The sequence below is a fragment of the Acinonyx jubatus genome, chromosome E2 (assembly GCF_027475565.1).
Source record: "Acinonyx jubatus isolate Ajub_Pintada_27869175 chromosome E2, VMU_Ajub_asm_v1.0, whole genome shotgun sequence".
NCBI lineage: Eukaryota > Metazoa > Chordata > Mammalia > Carnivora > Felidae > Acinonyx > Acinonyx jubatus.
Genome location: NC_069396.1, coordinates 10,494,922 through 10,513,980, shown reverse-complemented (window position 1 = coordinate 10,513,980; position 19,059 = coordinate 10,494,922). Strand labels below are relative to the sequence as shown.

Genomic DNA, 19,059 nt, shown 5'->3' with positions numbered 1-19,059 from the left:
CAACAAGCCTGCACCTTAACGAGTCACTAAGAAAAATCAGAGGCCCATGTGCAACAGCACAGTTTGAGGGACCATGGAATTACCTTGTTTATGCTTCAGTGTGGCTGAAGGCATTGCTGTAGCATCTCTTCCTGACATTTGAAGGGCTTTGTCTTTTTCTCCTGTTGGACCCGAGCCGAAGTCACCATTTCCATTGGCTCGAGTCAGCCACAGCATCTCTGGCAATTTGTAAGCAAGTGACAGCCGGCCCTGATTCATCAAAGTGATGAATCCACCTCTTGGCACACAGTGACCTGGCAGGAAATAGGACGGAAGTCTTCATTCTGCCTTGACTCTGGATCTCACGAGCACTATTTTTCGCACACTGAGGGTTTCTCCGTGCATGTGCACACGAGGCCCTGGGAGTCATTTGCCACAAGGCACTTTTGAATGGGGATTTCGTTGGCTTCTCTGTCGTCTGCCCTTTCTTGGTTAAAAAACACAGTAACTAGTTCTTGCATGTGAGTGCTTGCCCGAGAGAAATGGACGATTCCCCTCAACACCGTGGTTCCGGCTGCTCTGGGCTATGAAACCCTGCTCTGGGCTACCCTCATTGGTTGGGAATAAGAAACCTAGACAGGGGGTCCTGAGTGGCTCAGTCAGCTGAGCGTCCGACTTCGGCTCAGGTCACCATCTCAGGGCTCCTGAGTTGAGCCCCGCGTCGGGCTCTGTGCTGACAGCTCAGGGCCTGGAGCCTGCTTTGGATTCTGTAGCTCTCTCTCTTTCTCAAAGAAACATTAAAAAATAATACTACTAAAAAGAAACTGAGACAAAGATGACCAGGGAACTGGTCCTTGCCTGTGAGTCCCCTTCTTGACCCACAATTTCCAGGCCCAAGAGTTTCCCAGGTGAAATACACAGAAGGTGAGAGCAGGCAAAAACCCCCTTTCTTATTGGCCGAGATCAGGCCACCGCGGAGCTGCACCAGAGGGCATTGTGGTGAGGGAACTCTTGTACCCAAGGAAGACAGACCCGAGGAACTTTCTTTATTTGCCCTCGACCACTGGTTCCAAAACTAGCTTTTCCTTGGAGAAACCCGACTGCCTTGTAAAATATAAATTCCCAGGCCCCGCTCCTCCAATTAATTACATTTCTGGAATGGGGTCTGGGAATGTATCAAATATCCTTAAGTGATTGTCATGTGGTTAATTATTTAGAAACTATTGTCCTCAGACTTAATCTATATCCAACCTGGCTTTTAAAAGGGATGGGGCTGGGGAGAGAAAACGCTCTTTCCAAGAAAGGGGGGACACTCAGCCTTGTGGTATATGGAACAGAGGACTGTGCTAAAAGACAGTGGGGCCGGCTTGGCCTTCTGACAAGACGGGGCTGCTCGGTCCTTCCTGTGCTCCAGCCACATAAAAGAAGAGAGAGGAGGGAGTCAGTCAGAGGGAGAGACATGTCTGGGCCTCGTCTCCGGCAGGAACATTGTCTGGCCCTGGTTCACCTTCAAAGACCGTTTCTCAAGGGCTCGGTTAACTTTTATTTATCACCGTGAAAGTAGCACTCTGCACCGCACAGTTTAGAAAGTCTGTTCGCCATAGGATGGAGGGCCACGGAGTGCCAAGTGTTCATCCTGAGTGGTCCGGCACGCGGTATCGGCATCATGGCGCCACCCTAGGTCATGTCGGGTGGTGTCCTAACCTGAATGGGACAGAGGCAGCCGCAACGGGGAGGCCAAGGCAATGCAGGGAAGGAGGAAAGAGGGGTGGAAAGCAACAGGAGGACTGGGGAGACGTGGCCTAGAGGGTTTCCTTTTCCTAGACGCTAGTGCCTCTTTTTCAGCCCAGTTAGGATGCGAGGAACCATCTTTGAACCTCCAAGTCCGTTAAAACAACTAGCAGTTATGTAAACACTTCTTGTTATTAAATGACCTGATTATGAACTCAACTATGTCCCGCACTAAAGACAGTTTAGGAAAACGATTTAGCTTGTAGGTACGGCTTCGTAGCGTTCAGACAGGATGGTGGTTATGTGCAGAGGGGAGGCAGTTTGCCATTCCTTGGCCTAAATAACTGAACACAGAAAGATGCATTCTGGATATTGCATCTGGCAACGGCTTCTCTACACACACAAATCTGAACAAAAGTCACTTACATCGTGATTCTCCGTGTCTATCAGGAAAAGGGACGATTAAATAGGCACAGTTTTCCTTTGCTATGCACAAATGTCAATGAGGATTAAAGATAAAAATCCTCTTAGTGACAGAAAATTTCAGCTTTATCTTCAGCTTGGTGATGCTAACCTGAATGTTGCCAAGGAACTCTGAACAGTTCCCCTATTCTCGCTGAGGATTTTTTTTTTCCAGATAGGAAATTTTTTTCCAGATCTAAACCAATTACAGGGACTATCTTTAACTGAAATGAGCAATTTAAATGTTTGTTTTTTAATGGAGCTTACTCTTCTGGCTACCTTGGACGAAATATGTGATCTCTGAATCCCAGAGTCCTTGTCTGCAAAGGGAAAAAAAATAGTTATCTTCCTAGAGTGTTGTGAGGATGAAAAGAGATAACATACATATATAAAGTCCCTGGAGCCCTCTAAAAACTAAATATATGGTTGCTTTCATTAATCTTTTATTACCAAAAGGTACAAGAATACCTTATTTTTGAGAGAGAGCCAGAGAGCCAGAGATCGATCAGGGGAAGGGCAGAGAGAGAGGGAGACACAGAATCGGAAGCAGGATCCCGGCTCTGAGCTACCAGCACAGAGCCCGAAGGGGGGCTTGAACTCACAAACTATGAGATCATGATCTGAGCCGAGGTGGAATGCTTCATCAACCGAGCCGCCCATGCGCCCCTCTCTTTTGCTGTTTTCACATGCCATCTATTCTCTTTTTCATTCTTAACCATTGGCAGATGGCAATAATTCATGTTAAAATCCTCTTAAAGATCTGCATGCCTAAGTGATTCACATACATGCACATATATTCACATACAAATATATATGTGTATATGTATAGATACAGAAAATCACATATGTAGGGAAAATATTATATATTCAGGTCAACTGGATGGACTGTGCCCAGATTGTTTTTGTTCTCCGCTGGTCTGATGATTCCAAACATGGGAAATCTGAAATAATTGCGTTTTAATTTTTTTTTTCCTTCCTTCCCCCCCCCTTTTTTTTTTTTTTGCAAAAAGAAAGGCTTCACCAGAATGCTATTCAAATGCAAAAAACAAAGGAGAGAGAAAACCAACTATACTTATGGTAGGTTTACCTAGCTAACTTGGATGGTTTCCACAAACATTGAAACAGCATTAGAGCAGGAAAAAAATAACTGAGTATCTCCATAAAACGGTAAATCTTGGGGCGCCTGGGTGGCTCAGTCGGTTAAGCGACCGACTTCGGCTCAGGTCATGATCTCCTGCTCTGTGAGTTCGAGCCCCGCGTCGGGCTCTGTGCTGACAGCTCAGAGCCTGGAGCTTGCTTCCGATCCTGTGTCTCCCTCTCTCTCTGGCCCTCCCCCGTTCATGCTCTGTCTCTCTCTCTCTCTCAAAAATAAATAAATGTTAAAAAAAATTTTTTTTAAAAATGGTAAATCTTCCTCTCTCTCCCTCTGGCATTTGGTGGTTTCTAATTTTCTTATACACAAGCAAGAAGAACCAATTAATGAGTGTCTTACCTTTCATTGCAAAGCCACTCTCTGAAATTCCTAATCAACACTTACACAGTTAAATCATCTTGGAAGTAACTTGACTTCCAATTTATTCAAGAACTTAACAAATCTCAAAGATAAACAGAACACTTTATTATAAAACTTATAAAATAATTAAATATTACACATATATTTTGACTTTTCTCTATAACCCATTGTTTTATTCATCATTTTTCCTCAGAATTAATATCGCTTAGAGAAGCAAGTGAGAACACATAAGAATAGGCTATTAATAAATTAATTTTTCCATAAAATAATAAAATGATCATTATATAAAGAAATGAATAATTTGCAATTTTTCAGAGGGCAAGGGGGTGGGGATGTGGAACTATATTTTTTTTGATAATAAAATGGCTGCTACTCTAGGCCAAGCCAAGTGGTTTGAGAGACTATTCAATCATTATTTCTCTGAGATTCATGAAGGCATGATTTTAATTAGAATGGGAACGAAGGATGTTCTAAATTTAACAAACCACTGTCTAGTTGGTGGTGCTGAGCTGGCAAACCCTGTTTGAATTGAGACTTGAGAAAGCAGTAAAATTGGGTTCCATTCATCAAAGAAACTGAGGAATAGTGTGGGATTATATAAATATGCCCTTTTTAACCACATCTCAAAAAATTTCAGAAGGACTCCATCTTGTAAGTCACTTTGGTTTTGGCAAACTAGTGTGGTATTTTCCAACTGAGAACAATTTTAAGCTCATTAATGCCTATCAACAGCTGGCTTCCGATGACTGAAAATATCATCTGTAAGATTATAAAATATTCGTATTTATTGAAGGGCCTTGGCTTATGATTTATTAATATTAACATAGCAAGAAGACAGATGGGTTTTCTATTGCCACTCTTTTCTTGTTGTTAACTAAATCTTAGGGAAATTTTAAACATGACAGTTGGTAGGAGAAAAACCACAAGTGGTCTTTAATTTTCCAAGCAGCCCTGCTGATATGTAGGGAACATTATAAATGATAGTCTAACACTGTGATTTTGCTACTTAGCTCCTCCTCGCTTTTTACCAGAAATGAACACCTCACCAATTCTGATTCCCAAAGAGCAGACTTGAGGCTCCATGTCCTTGTTCAGCTAGCACCAAGAGTTACGAGGTTCATATAATGTGTAGGACGTCAACGTTGGCCTTTGATGTAAGTTTTGTGGGTTTTTTTTTTTTCAGATTGTAATTTCAATTCAATGGAGATCTTCTTAAATAGTCCAAGTTGCCCTGTTTTCAGAATATTCCTCAGAACACTTTTCAAGTTGTAAATTTTAGTCTTGGAGACTCTCTATAAGCAGGATATACTTTGAACAAAATAATAAAAACAACACACGCACACTGAATAAACATAACGTGAAGCTTGTTGGTCCAGCAGCAAGCACAGTTATGAGCACCATTTGGCTTCCTGTGTAACCGAATTCGGGCTGGCCACAGCGTCCATCCAACTGTGAGCTCCGAATAACGGTTAAGCAAGGTGTTCCATCCGTATTTGATTGCTCCAAGGCTCAGTCTTGGATCTAAGTCTTCAAGAACCATTTCAAAACATGTCCTTGCCATGGAACACTCTAAACTTCAAGGGCGGGGGGGGGTGTCTCTCCCAGAGTTGACCAGATTCTTCGTCAAAATTAAAAGGTGACGTATCTCAATGTGACCCATCACCTCTTTCCTGTAACAGTGCAAATCAAAAACGTTCTTTTGTCATTTCTCTTGGAAGTCAGATGGGTCCTCGCTTCCCGTCTTCAAGTGCTTCGGAGTACCGTGTGCTTTGGGGACTTGGAGAAGGAGCCTGTCTGTTCTTGAGAGCCAGCTCCCCGGGGGCTGCTGTAGCCATGCAGGAGTGGTCTGCAGGGATCAGCTTTCGAGCTCCGGAGGAGAGAGGTGAGACCCTGGTCCTGCGGTGTTAGGGAGGGCATCAAGGTCAGCTCTTCCTCGTGCAGGATTTGCAGCACTGATGACCGTGAAATTTGTGGTTGCAGATGCCATGTTGAGGAACAAGGTGACACCAGCTGAAGAAATCTACACAGGATGGATCTTCTGCAATGAGGGGAAAAAAAAATTTAACACCATCGAAGAGAGCTTAGCCTTTTTTCTAAGGTGAGGGCCCGCATGCCTTTTGTCTCTGAATGGTTCTGCTCGTTATATACTGGGATTTGGCTGGGAGGGTGGGAGAAGCGGGATTAAGACATCAAAAGGGGCTGTGACCATTAGCTAAATGTTAAGGGTGGGGGGAATGGGTGTTTAAAAAAAAGCCACGCCCTTTCCAGCCAGAGATTCATGGGTGATCCTTCCCAGTAGCCTGGGAGCTAAACGTTGCATCCCTAGAACAGTGTGTTAGGGGTTGGGCTGCCATTTGGTCTAATACACTGGGAGTCAGCACACCTGGATTTGAGGCCCAGCTGCAACACTCTGTTAATTTAAACAAATCCCACAGTCAAGTTGCAGTTAAGTGAACTGAAGCCAACACCAGTCCTTTCTGACCTCTTTTGTTAACCCGTGTGATTACGGGCTGGACGGAGCACACTGGGCATCGGGGATTCCCAACCAGAAGGGCCGTGTCCATTTGAGGGTCAGGGCCTCGCTGTTGTACTGGATTCTCAAGGAGTTTTGACTTGAAAAAAGTATTTATGGTCTACCCTATACACAAAGAAGCCTTTTCCTTCATGGTTCGAAGTGTTTTCCCCTTCCTCCATGCCAGGCTTGAGAGACACCTGGCCCCAAGCCCCACACTGCCCATAGGTACCCACCCACGTCCCTTCCACATTCTCCTTCAACGGCTCTCCTCTGGGCCCTGGGACATGGCACGCAATGCTCTCCATTCTCCTGTTTCTTTTTCCCATTGCTCCCGATTTGTATCCTGTCTCCCTGTGATTCAGCACTGCCTACACCTCCTTCCCCATGCCTTCATTCCTCTGCCTAAAATGCACCCACTGGACCCCCATCCCTTAGTCGCCCCGCTGATCCTTTGAAAAATGTATGTCGGGTCATGCCGGGTCTCAGCCCTAAACTCTCCTTTTGGCCCCTCTGTCCACCCGGAATGCAAGGTTTAGTCCTTACGATGGCCGACAACTGGTCTCTCCACTAACACTTCACCTCCTCTTCCTCCTCTCTTCCCTCCCTGACACGGGCCACCTGGCTCATGGCCCATCATGCCAGGAAAAATGTGGTTTCTCCCAGGATCCCAAGTCTCTGCTCAAAGGTCACTGACAGTAGGGCCTTCCCAGAGTCCCTCTTACAAGCAGCAAGCGCTGTGGCCTCCCAGAGAGCCCTCCCTACTCCTTACCTTGCTTTATTTTTCTACAGTGATCTATGAGCACTCATCATATCCTGTGCCTCCCTATTGTCTGGCTCCTCTCTAGAATGTAAAATCCTTGAGAGCAGAGATTTTGCCTACTATTTTCATTACTTTATTCCCAAGGCTTAGTGCCTGTCACAGAGTAGCTGCTCAAGAAGTATTTGTTGAACAAATTGGTTTTTACAGCTGAAACAACCAGTTCAAAGTCTCAACTTGGGTATAAAGGAGAAGTAGCAGTGATTTTTTTTTTTTTTCCTTTTCAATAACTCCTGGATAGATCTTGAAGGTAGAGTCTAGAGAATTTTCTGGCAGGCTGGTAAAGGTACGAGAGAAAAAAGAAGAATCAAGAATGGTGATAAGCTTTTTGCCCTGAGCGTCTAGAAGAATGGTCATAGGTACTGACATGGGGCCACCCGGGGTGGGGGAGGGGTGCTGCTGGTAGGAGAAGGGTGTGGCGTCTATTACCTGAGGGATCCAAGCCAGACATGACATGAAGACCCATCCACACTCTGTTAGCCTATATGAACACATATAGATGGAGCTACATCCATTATTTTAAATATATACTTGTACAGTATCTTATACCCCAATCAATTAGCATGGAGCGCATTCGATCAGAATGCACATCTGAGTCAGCTTCTGTTTCAGTTGCAGAGACACGGCATCAGGACCAAAACAGGCCACTAAAACCACGGTCCTAACTGCACGGTTTATGCACCCCTCTTGGGAGAAGAATGGGATTTCAGCAGGCTTCTGCAGCTCGTGCTATAAGCTCAAGGTATGTCCGGAAGCAGAAGTGGGGCGTCTCACTGTGCCGTCGATACTGTGTTTCATTACAGTTGGGATATTGATCACTAATCGCTGGTTATCTGAGCTGTTAATCAGGTATTTTATTTATGCTGAGGATGACCTTGGCGCCCTCTTTCTTTGCCTCCCATCCTTCATGCCAACAACTGACAAATATTATGAGCTCATTTCCTGGCACCCCACCACTCCCACGAGTGCCACTGCTCCAGTGGGAACTTCTCCCGAACAAGAGTAGACAAGTCCTCCTTCGGCCCTGGGCCCTGTGCTCTTTCTTCTCTGGGTAACTGCGGGCGATCCTCCCACAAGTCAGATCCCACTGCTTCTGGGCTTGAAGTTCAGTATCGGCTTCCACCTCAGTTGGAGTTAAATCTCAAGCCCTTCCAATGACTGACAAGGCTTCCAGGACAAGCTTCAGCTAATCACCTCACTCCTGTCTGCTTTCTACATCCTACTCCAGGTGTCTTGCTGTCCCTGATCAGATTCACACATTGCTGCCTCAGGGCCTTTGCATGCGCTCTCCCCTCTGACAGGAACACTATCCTTCTAGATACACACCTAGCTCACCTGCCTTTAGGTCCCTGTTCAAATAGTGCATCATCCAGGTGGCCTTGCGTGACAAGCCCATCTAAACGGGTTTTCCCTCCTCCTCCTCACCCCCAGTCATTCTTGTGCTCCATACTCTGCTTAAGTTTTATTTTCTACTTTACCATCTGACATTGTATACTTACTGGTTTGTTGTCTGTTTCCAGATAGGAGAGTGGAAGCTTTGCCCATTCTGTTCATCATTCTATCTACAATCAGACACCAAAACAGTTCCTGGTTCACAGTAAATGTGAAAAACTCTCCATAATATCTTAAGGTAGCATTTCTCCATTTTATAAATAGCTCAGAAAGTTTAAAACCTTGCCCATGGGTGTGCATGGCCCGTCATGGGAGTCTCAGAGGAGGTTCAAAGCATTGCCATTTCTGTCCTTGGTCACCATGGATTTACTTACTGCCCACTAATTTTTTTTTCCTTTTTAAAAATTTTAATTTTAGTTAGTAAACATACAGTACAATATTGGTTTTAGGAGTAGAAGTCAGTGATTCATCACTTAGCTACAAGGCCCAGTGCCCTCCTTAAAGCCCATCCCCTCCCACCTCCCTCCATCCACCCATAGTCTGTTCCCTATCGTGAAACATCTCTTGTGGTTGGTTTCCCTCTCGTCTCTTCCCACCCTCTTTGCATATGTTCATCTGTTTTGTTTCTTAAATTCCACATGTGAGTGAAATCATATGGTATTTCTTTCTCTCATTGACTGACTTCGTTGGAAATTCACTACCAGAAGACACACTCAAATTCCACCCATGGTCACCCTGCCAGTGATTTAAGAAGGAAGATGAACCGGGCAGTACTTTGGGCATGGCACTCTCCCTGGGGGAGGCAGGAGGTGGCCTCCAACTTTGTAAAACCATAGGCCACAACCGTGGCCAAGAAGAAACACCTAGACTTGTGTCTTTCATACCTGCCTTCTTACTTGACTCCTCTTGCCTAGAGAGACCTGATTTAGTCCAGAGGCAAGGAGAGAGGTCCTTCTAATAAACCTTTTTCATACCGTCATCTATCACGGCCCCCATCCCTGCAACCCATGAAGAACCGACCTCCATCATAACACTGGTAAACACTCCACTTAGATTTCTTGTTGCAGCTTCCTCCTCCTCTGAGACACTGACTCCTTGTAGCTTAAGAACAGGATGTTGCCTTGTTCTTTTGTCCTTAGAAGAATGCTAGGGATATAGAGCAGGTGCTTAGTGACCCAGCTTTGAGTGAAGTAGAGAACCTCACCATGCTTGATGCATAATCTTTCTTTTAACACACGTTGAGCACCAATGGTGGGCCGGGCACGGTGCCGGATGAGTAAGATAATGACACCAAGGGCCTCCCCACTAATCTTGGACCTAACGTACGTCTTGGCTCTCCTCCCCTTGAACTCCTGCCCAGGACAGAACTGCTGAGCAATGTGCATGATCGACCATTGTCCTTTATTCTGTCTCTGAGTACGTAAGGGGCCTGCACTTCTGATTCTGTCCATGTGTGGGTTTGTCTGGGGCCATCTGACTAACGGGGGAGAAAGGAGCAATCACCGATGGGGAAGAAAGGAGGAGACAGTCTGCAAGAACAGGACTACTTGCTCAAAAGGTGTGTTTCTTTCCCCCGTTAACCTGTCTGCTTGGAAAGCCTGCGGGTTTGTAGAAATCCAGCAAAGCCCTGGAGGTGACAGGGCTCTGAGCAGCTACTATCTTGCTAGTTTTCTCTCTGGTTGCAAGCCTCAGATAAGGAGAGCGTGCAGAGGAGGGAAAATTGATGCCCAGAGCCTGGAGCGAAGGGTCTTAGAGATAAAATGCGAAGGGATAGGGACAGGGGAGAATCTGAGTGACAGTTCTGATTCTGATTCACCACAAATTGGGAAGCACGGAGTAAGAAGTGAAGCAGTCTTGGGAAAGCTGCGATCGGATGAAAAGCAAACTGAGCGGGCCCGTGGTGGAAAATAATTCTTTAGCACAAAGAAATCTGATTAGGGGGGAGGAACTATTCCCTGGTGTTAGATTTCTTCAAAATGAGTTGGGCTACTGAAAAAGAAGCACAGTTCACCCAGATCGTTCAATTTCCCGTTTTTCCACCAGCACACCTGCACTTCATTTAACGGACAGTAACAGAGGAAACATCTAAGGTGGGTCCCAGGAGGAAGAATGTTCACGGAACGTCACCTGTGTCCCCAGTTCCTGTTCACGCTTGCATTCCCACTGGTTGGTACAGTCGCTGGTGCGTGGTGGTTACTTTTTCGTTTGCTTGTTCAACTAAAACGGTTTTTAAAAACGGACTTGTGGGTGCCTGGGTGGCTCCGTGGGTTAAGCGTCCTACTTCAGCTCAGGTCATGACCACACAGTTTGTGAGTTTGAGCCGCGCATCTGGCTCTGCCCTGACAGCTCGGAGCCTGCCTTGGATTCTCCCTCCCCTCCCTGACTTGTGCGCACACTCTCTTGAAAATAACTTTAAAAGAAAATGGACTTGCAAGATGACTGTTTCCCCCTTTCAAAGAATAGCTAAAAAGCCTTAGCACAGAATTAGATTTTCCCTGCGCGTGCATGCAAATAAGCATTTGGGGCAGGAAATGCCCCAGATTTGTGCCTCGTATGCCTCTGAGCAGCACTGTTCACAGATTGTGATGTGAATGGCGTCCCCCCAGAGTTGTTCTAGGAATAAGCGGCACAAGCACGTACAATGGAGTTTTGGAAAATTCTCTGACGATTTGGTAAAAGTGACTGGAGTACAGGGCTTGTTACCTCTCTTTGCAGGAGATGGACAGAAGTTTGTGTTACAGGCTCGTAGCACGGGAGGTTTCTGACGGAGCAGACAACTGGAGGAAGGCCGGCCCTGCTGGACGCAGTGGACCGAGCGGGTCTGGACGCCCCCTCCACAGGTCACCGTGCACTGCACAAGAAGGAAAGAGGAAGGAGTCAGCAATACTTGGCTGGAGGGTGTCCTTTCTGAGGTCAGTGATGTCAAATAGAAGGGATTTCCATGCTTCATGCCTTGTCCAGGGGGCCTGCTGGCAAAATGGGAGTTGGCCAGAGACCCGTATGTGTGCTCAAGTTCACGGTTGTTGTAACACACAGGAGCTAGGTGATCTGATTGGAATGCTGCCTATCTCGCCCCAGAGAATGTGTCTTCAGTTAAATGACTCATAAAGAAGAGAGCTTCCAGAAATACGGAAGCTGCCGTAAGAATGCAGAAACCTAGGCAACTCATCACGGTATTTAAATAATTCCAGATAATCTCTGCAGATGCAGTATTGGGGGAGAGATAGTTCAGAATTAGGACAGCAAGGAAATAATACTTCATCCAAGGAAGCTTTGGAACCATGCCCTCGGTGGCCAGCCAAATTCTGAGTTGGCGCAGTAGGTGGGTGCTTCCCAGAAGTCAGTGATTTCGCTTGTTCAATTAAAAAAAAAGAAAATAGATGGCTAACAAGGACTATCAACTTTTTTTAGTCTTCCAGACACATATGGAAAGATATTTTATAACATACTATCAGGGAAAAACAAGACAGCCCTTTTACCCTGATGATTTTTTGTTTTGCTTTTAAAAATTCACTACAGGGGCGCCTGGGTGGCGCAGTCGGTTGAGCGTCCGACTTCAGCCAGGTCACAATCTCGTGGTCCGTGAGTTCGAGCCCCGCGTCAGGCTCTGGGCTGATGGCTCAGAGCCTGTTTCCGATTCTGTGTCTCCCTCTCTGCCCCTCGCCCGTTCATGCTCTGTCTCTCTCTGTCCCAAAAATAAATAAACATTGAAAAAAAATTTAAAAAAAAATAAAAATAAAAATTCACTACATTCTTTTTCTTATTTTGTAGATAGGTGAAGTCTTCATTCTGGACAAGCATCATTATATAAACTGGTATGTGGGAGTGAAAAGACTGAGTTTTGGATTTTAGCACCAAATTCAAATATAGCTATATGATTCTCATATCATCTAAACCAGAGGTTGGTAAACTTTTTCTGTAGAGGTCAAGATAGTCAATATGTTCACCTTTGTGGGCCATGTGGTCTTTGTTGCAACTACTCTGCCTTTGTAGCATGAAAGCAGCCATGCGCAATATGTAAACAAAAACAAGCATGACTGTGTTCTAATAAAACTTTATTCATAAATAGTTGGTAATTGTTTGCTGATCTTTTGTCTAAATAATCTTAAGAGAATCAAATTCCAAATCTCTTGAGTAAATGGTGATAAAAACTTGAAAAAGAAGTCCATAGCAATATATAAAGTGCTAAGCATGATGTCTAGCCTATTAGAGATACACGATCATGCTACTTTCTTTTTCTCCATGGTTTCGTTCTCAGATCCTTTCCCATACACATAGGTAGACACACACATTATATATACGTATGTATGTGTGTATGTGTACTTACAAAGACATGTGGATGCATATGTATATACACACACATACATCATTATACCTAAGTGTGTATGTATGTATACTTACAGAGACACAGATCTGTAGACGTACATTTGCCCCCACCCAACCCCCATATTTAATGATGGGGTGGGTGGTACCTCTCAAGCTGGCAAGTTCTTTGAAGGGCTATGTACATGACATCTGTTGGTTGGAGGGTGTAAGAACCCCAACACAGCTTATCTCTAAGCCTTCGCTTCCCACACCAATCCCAGCCAATCGGAACCAAACCACTGTAACCAAAGTTTCATCTAAGTCTTCTGAGATAAAGGTGCCTCTAACATCTAATGGGCTTAAGAGCTGGGTGTCCTTGCCTGAATTGCCTAACTCTGAGCTTTCCCTGCCTCTTCTACAACATAGGGACAGAAATCCCCATGAACTAAGGCTGTTTGACAAATGGTAGCCATTATCACATTATTAAAACCAAAGAAGTCAAGATGCTGAGCACTGTTTCTAAAATACAGGACACCTGGGTGGCTCATTAGGTTATGCGTCCAACTCTTGATTTTGGCCCAGGTCATGATCTCATGGTGCGTGAGTTTGATCCCTGCATCAGGCTCTGAGCTGACAGCACAGAGACTTCTTGGGATTCCCTCCCTCTCTCTCTCTCAAAATAAAATACAGAAGACTTTAGTGAGGCAGCAGCAATAGTGAACATTTAGCACCATGGGACAAGCCCAGTATAAATATTTTATATTAGGTACTCACGATAAACATTAGCTCTGCAAGATATTGTCATCTTGATTTTCTAGATATGAAAGCCAGAGCTCACAGATTATGGAAGCGGCCCAGGACCACACAGGTGGTGGAGCTGGCCAAAGATCACAAACCGTTTTGCCTCCAGAACTTGAGTTTCTGTTCTTTCCCTTTGGACAGGTCCCTAACAGCAACGGTCGGTGGGCTCCCTCCTTTCTGGGAATCTCACTTAAACATACATCTCCTTAACCTGGGTGCGCTTACCTGCTGCCACGGCGATGAATACCATCCAGCTGCCACACTGAACTCAGGACGGGCTGGACAAGCCCCCCGCTGGCAGGTTTCTTCCAGGTCGAGAATTGGTTTCTTAATATGGCGGCACCTTCGCTCCGGGAAAGTGATCAGCTTTCCCTGGAAGGCCTTCTCACTGCATTTCATCTCCCTCTTCCTCACGCCCAAACCACAGGTCATCGAACACTAGAAGCCAGGACAAAAAGGCATTAAGTATGTGGAGCTCCACGGTCAAGTCTGCCAAGCAGACGAGCCACCCATGTGACATTCTGGGATGGGATTATGACAGGTCAACCACACACACTCAAGGATCCTAAAGATAAAGCCACCCCATCCCTCATACTAGAGAACGTGGGCTAACTGTCCCAAAGTTTCAGAGCTCATCACCACGTGACCCATATGGATGTCGGATTGACTCCTAGAGAAAGACTAGATGGGCAGAGGATGGGCACAGGGGCTCTGTGTAGTGTTCATGTGGATGTCCACATGTGGGGTGTGTCATCTATGGGTCCAGGTCTACCTCAGGCCTCTCTGAAGACGTGGAGTCGGTGACAAGGAGGCGGGGCACAGAGATGAGGGTTCGAGAAGGCTGAGTGGGAAGAACCACTCACTCCTCCTGTACTTGACCCTGCCTCTCACTTGACTGCGCTCCAGCCTGAAGCGGTGTTACAGGAAAAAGAGAAGGATGAGGGCTGATGAAGGATGAGAAGCCTTGTTTCAAGTATGTGAAATGGCATTGTGGGATAACACAGGGAGCCTTGATGAAAGGAAGCGGTACGGATCGGTGTCCTTACAACTTGGTGTAACTATCCTAAGCCACGAAGGACACTGAACTTCACACAACAGCTCCGTGAGGGAGGGGCGACTGTTGGCCCCACTGTGTGGACGCTGAAGCCAGGCTCTGCCATGTTGAGTGGCTGGCCCAGGGTCACCCCCGGAGCAAATACTGAGGGCTGCGTGCAAATGGGGGACATCTGGTTTACCCCTGCATTTAGCCATTAGACGATACTGTTTCTTAATGAAAATGGATGGGAAGATGAGTGGAGGCACTGTTATGTGTGACTATATGCATGGAATAAAAGGGCACCAATGGGCTGGACCCCCTGCCTCTACTGTACCCTACCATCCCCACTATTGACCTTATCTCATCCTCAGCCTCTGTCTTCCTCACCATACTGCCATCTCCTCCACAGCAGAGACCTTGGCCCTTCAGGTACGGACGGAAACTTCAGGCTTGGCGTCTTTCCTCATGTTGCCTACGTCTGTGCGTGCACCCAAGTTTCCCCAGCCAGAAACCCAGGAGACTTCTATCTTCACCGGTCTACCTCCCCTCCACCCACAGATGCCTGAAGGTGGCAATGGCCTCCGTAGGAACTCTCGAAGATTCTGCTTCTCTCCACCCCTGGAATGCTCTCATCCTGCGTCCCGATTACAGCAACCTCCCCACGAGCGCCTTGCCTGCGCCTTGGGGGGCCTGCCTTGCATCATGTTATTCTACTTCATTCAAAGTTCTAAGTGGCCCTGACACTGGGGTCCTGATGAAGCTTTCAGCTTCCACCCCACCTTCATCCTGTCATACCGGCTGTGTTATCTTCTCTCCCCTCTCCCTCCTTTGGGGTGTGCCCTCCATTGGGAACAACCTTCCCCCAACCCCACCCTTGCCCAATTCTTGCTCATCCTTCAGACTCATGCTCCCTGGAAAGTCTCTTCTGACAAGGACTCCTCCTGGCGGAAGGGCTGGGGGACCCCCAAGCTCTCCCAATGGAATTACAGACCCCCCCACTACAGCACTCTGCATACCCTATCTGCGGTGCCATAAATGCCCGGGCACAGGCCTGTTCCACGCAGTGGGTGCTTTTTCAGGATTTGCCGAAGAGTTGGAGGGAAGAATGGATAATGAGTAGGCACCTGTGCTATGTGTGTGGAACAGGAAGAAGGTTTGATCATCTGGGTGCTGGTGGGTGAGCTGAATATATACAAAAAAAAACAAACCCAGAAAATAAAGAGACACCTGGGTGGTTCAGTTGGTTGAGCGTGTGATTCTTGACTTTGGCTCAGGTCATGACCTCAGGGTCATGGGACTGAGCCCCACATCGGGCTCCAAACTGAGTACTATCTCAACTCCTACCTCACTCCAGGAAGAGACAACCCACTGCAGCCGGTTGTTTTTGGGGCATCGTCCTAAGACACAGCCCTCCTGTGACTCTGGCCTCGGGGCGCTGGAGCACAGGTTCTCTGGGAGATCCTCTGCCGTCGGGGGGCTTTTGCACAGGATTTCACGTTTCCTCACCCCTCGCCCGCAGGTCTTGGAACACTAGAGGTGGAAAAACAAAGCTTATTTGCATGCTGGTTGCAAATGATTTTCTTCCAGGTGAATGTGGAGAACCTACTAGTGCAGTATTTGCAAACCTATTTTGCAGCTTTAGAACCAAATGCCCAGTGAAGGCCCTTGCAGCCAGCAGGAGGGATCTTTCCTCCGCGCAGAGGCCTTACATGCAGGTTGGCAATCGTTGTCAACAGTCTCAATGCCCAGTGGCTGCTGGTCACCCGGGTCCGGAGACGAGGTGTTCTCTTCACAGCACACGTGGCCAGGTGGAGAATGGTATGTGGCCTGTTCCTTGGTAGAACCATGGTCCTGTCTGGCACAAGGCAGAATTGGTCTGGGCACCTGGCTATGGAGGATTACTGTGCTTCTGCTGAGAAGCATCATAGATATATACATACACATCTAATAGCAACCGACTGTGACATTGACAAAAATGGGTTGGGGATGTCCAGTTCTTCGTGTTCCTACTCATCGGCTGCCTCTAGGCAGGGCTCGGTGCTAACTATTGGGGAATAAACAGGCACTCGGCAAATGTCTGCGAATGAATCTGCCTTTCTTGACCTTCCTAAGAACCCTGTGACATAGACAAGGTGGGGAATAGTCTCCTCGCTTTCAGATGAGTACTTAAAAAACTTCCAAGGTCACTTAGAAGGTGTTGGCTCCAGGTCGGGTCTGCCCTCAAGGGACATGTCCCCTCCCCAGCCTTCTTTTCTGCTCAGAAGAGCCATGTGAGATGTGCCTCTCTTGCCTTGGCTCTTTGTCAATATGTAAACATCTGGGCACAATTCCAAGCCTGTTCAGAGGATCAACATGACTTCTGGCTCTTCACATTCTTCAGGGAGACGGATGGTGATGGTACTCTCATCATCTGCAAACTACAACAGCAGGACACATCCATTCCATGCCTCCCATGTGATGGTGCATCTTCCTCTTTATCGCACGACCTTCTACCAACCCTCTGCGATCACCACTGTGGTCCCGTTCTCCAGCAGGGCAGTCTGAGACTCAGAAAGCCTTCGAGAACCTGACTAAGATAATCAAACAGCTGCCAGGAAGTGGAGAGGGGGCAGGCAGACGAATGTGTCTGGTGTCAGACAGGGCTGTGCACCACTAAGCAAGTCCTCCTTCATTCATGTTCAACATCTCTAAATGGTTGGTCCTTATCCAACAGAATTCTTATGTTTTCAGTTGTTTTTTGTTTTTGTTTTTGTTTTTGTTTTTGTTTTAGAATGGGTTTCCAGAGACCTGGTCTCTAAGAGGAGGACAGGGTGCAGTAATAAATTCAGAAGGACTCCTTCCAAATTAGTCATGAAGATGTTCTCAACACATGTGCTCTTAGCAAACAACCAACCAAGCAAACAAACCTAAGGAAATAAAATACTCTCTCAAAATATTTCTATGTCAAATGTGGGGCAAATTCTGAACTAAAGCTCCTTTTGGGGATGTCCCATTTGGAACTGTTGGTTCCCCATTTCTTGTCCCTGTGCCCACCATACACATTAGGCTAAAACAGCCCTTGAATTTTCTTCCTGTAAACTGTACCTCCTTATCTGCAAAGAATGAGACCAGACATAATACCGTATCCTATTTAGACTTGCCTTCTGCTATCAGTCAATACATTCCTTCATTTTAAAGCATATCTACACATGCTCAAAGATATTCTTTCCCACCGCTAGCTCCTTACTCCCTTAACGGATAGAGTTGTAACATTTTTAAAAATCCCATGTTCTATAATTACAAAAAGTCTCAGTCTGAACTCTGTGGGGGATTTGCGAGTACACTGCTATACTTTATCAGAAATCAATACTCCAGGATAATGCACTGAAGGAAAGCATGGTAGAAATGTGGTCCTAGACTTCTACCTGGCTTCATTGTTCAGGCAATGAAAGCACTGCATCTTCTTGATTATTCTATAAAATTGGCTTGATATCTGTGGTTTAGCAGAGACTGGGCTGCTGTCCCCTACAGTGTGGGATGTTTATCTCTATCAAGTAGATGCCGGTAGCATCATTCTCCCAAGTTGGGACAGTCAAAGATGCTTCCAGACGCTGTGCCTGAGGGGACCTTTGGCAAACTGAGCCCCCACTGAGCACTTCTGACTTGTGAATGGCCGGTGGCTCTAAGCCTCGGCTGATTTCATGATTTTCTACCTTTCACTGAGAGTTTGTGACAATAGGAAATTTTATGCCTGACTCCCCTCTGTATCCCTCTAACCCCGCGATTCTTCCCCACCAAGCAAGAGTTGAATATCCTTCCTATGCCACCTTCTTTGTATCTGCATTTTCCATGTGCTTTGGAGAAATCAGTAGCCATTTTGTCTGCCATTCCACGGACACTCCAATCCTTTCCAGCTGTGCTCTACAGCCTAGGCTGAGCGGCCCCTGTACTCTACTCTCTAGACTTCTAAGTAAGACCTTAAGATGTTGTGCATGGGTTCCTAATCTACAGGATGCAGAGAAATCACAAAAAACACAAATGAGAATGCCTCATCACACTAACTCAGTGTGATGCCCAGGAAAGCATAAAAGCTGAGTGCCTCGTGGGGGAGCCAACACCCCTGGTTTTGCCACTTTCTTTGTCCACAGGAAACAAGACTCATGACTCCAACTCGTGCCCACTTACCTGAGACCAGGGTCCAAGGCTCCATTCTGGAGGGCAGGCATGACTGTTGCAGACTCGCACCTGAGTGGGCGTGCTCACTGGGCAGAGAGAATGTAACACTGCTTCCTCCTTCTGGAACGGCTTCTTCTGGACACACTGGATCTTCCTGCTCTGCTGGCCCCCCGCACATGACCTGCTGCACACGCTCCATTCGCCTGGCTTCCAGCTTGCAGTGAAAAACGACATGACTTCCAATGAAGCTAAGATTTTGGACCATCCCTTCCAAAGCAGTTACCGCCTAAGATTTAACCGCCTGATAAAAGTCTTCCATCAATTTTAGAACCCATAAGGGCAATTCAGAATAA

General features: G+C 46.4%; 1 protein-coding gene across 2 annotated transcripts in view; it reads right to left on the bottom strand.

Annotated features, from left to right (window-relative positions):
* Positions 1-3,768: 3,768 nt before the first annotated feature.
* Positions 3,769-19,059, bottom strand: part of ADAMTS18 (ADAM metallopeptidase with thrombospondin type 1 motif 18) — a 161,586-nt gene continuing 146,295 nt past the window's right edge. For both annotated transcript variants that reach the window (XM_053210141.1, XM_027075794.2), the window contains exons 19-23: positions 18,716-18,920; positions 15,896-16,081; positions 13,741-13,953; positions 11,113-11,260; positions 3,769-5,723 (exon numbers count right to left, since the gene is read on the bottom strand). In XM_053210141.1, the coding sequence (XP_053066116.1) occupies positions 5,608-5,723; positions 11,113-11,260; positions 13,741-13,953; positions 15,896-16,081; positions 18,716-18,920 (868 nt within the window). In that variant the 3' untranslated portion in view covers positions 3,769-5,607. The remainder of the gene's footprint in view (positions 5,724-11,112; positions 11,261-13,740; positions 13,954-15,895; positions 16,082-18,715; positions 18,921-19,059) is intronic.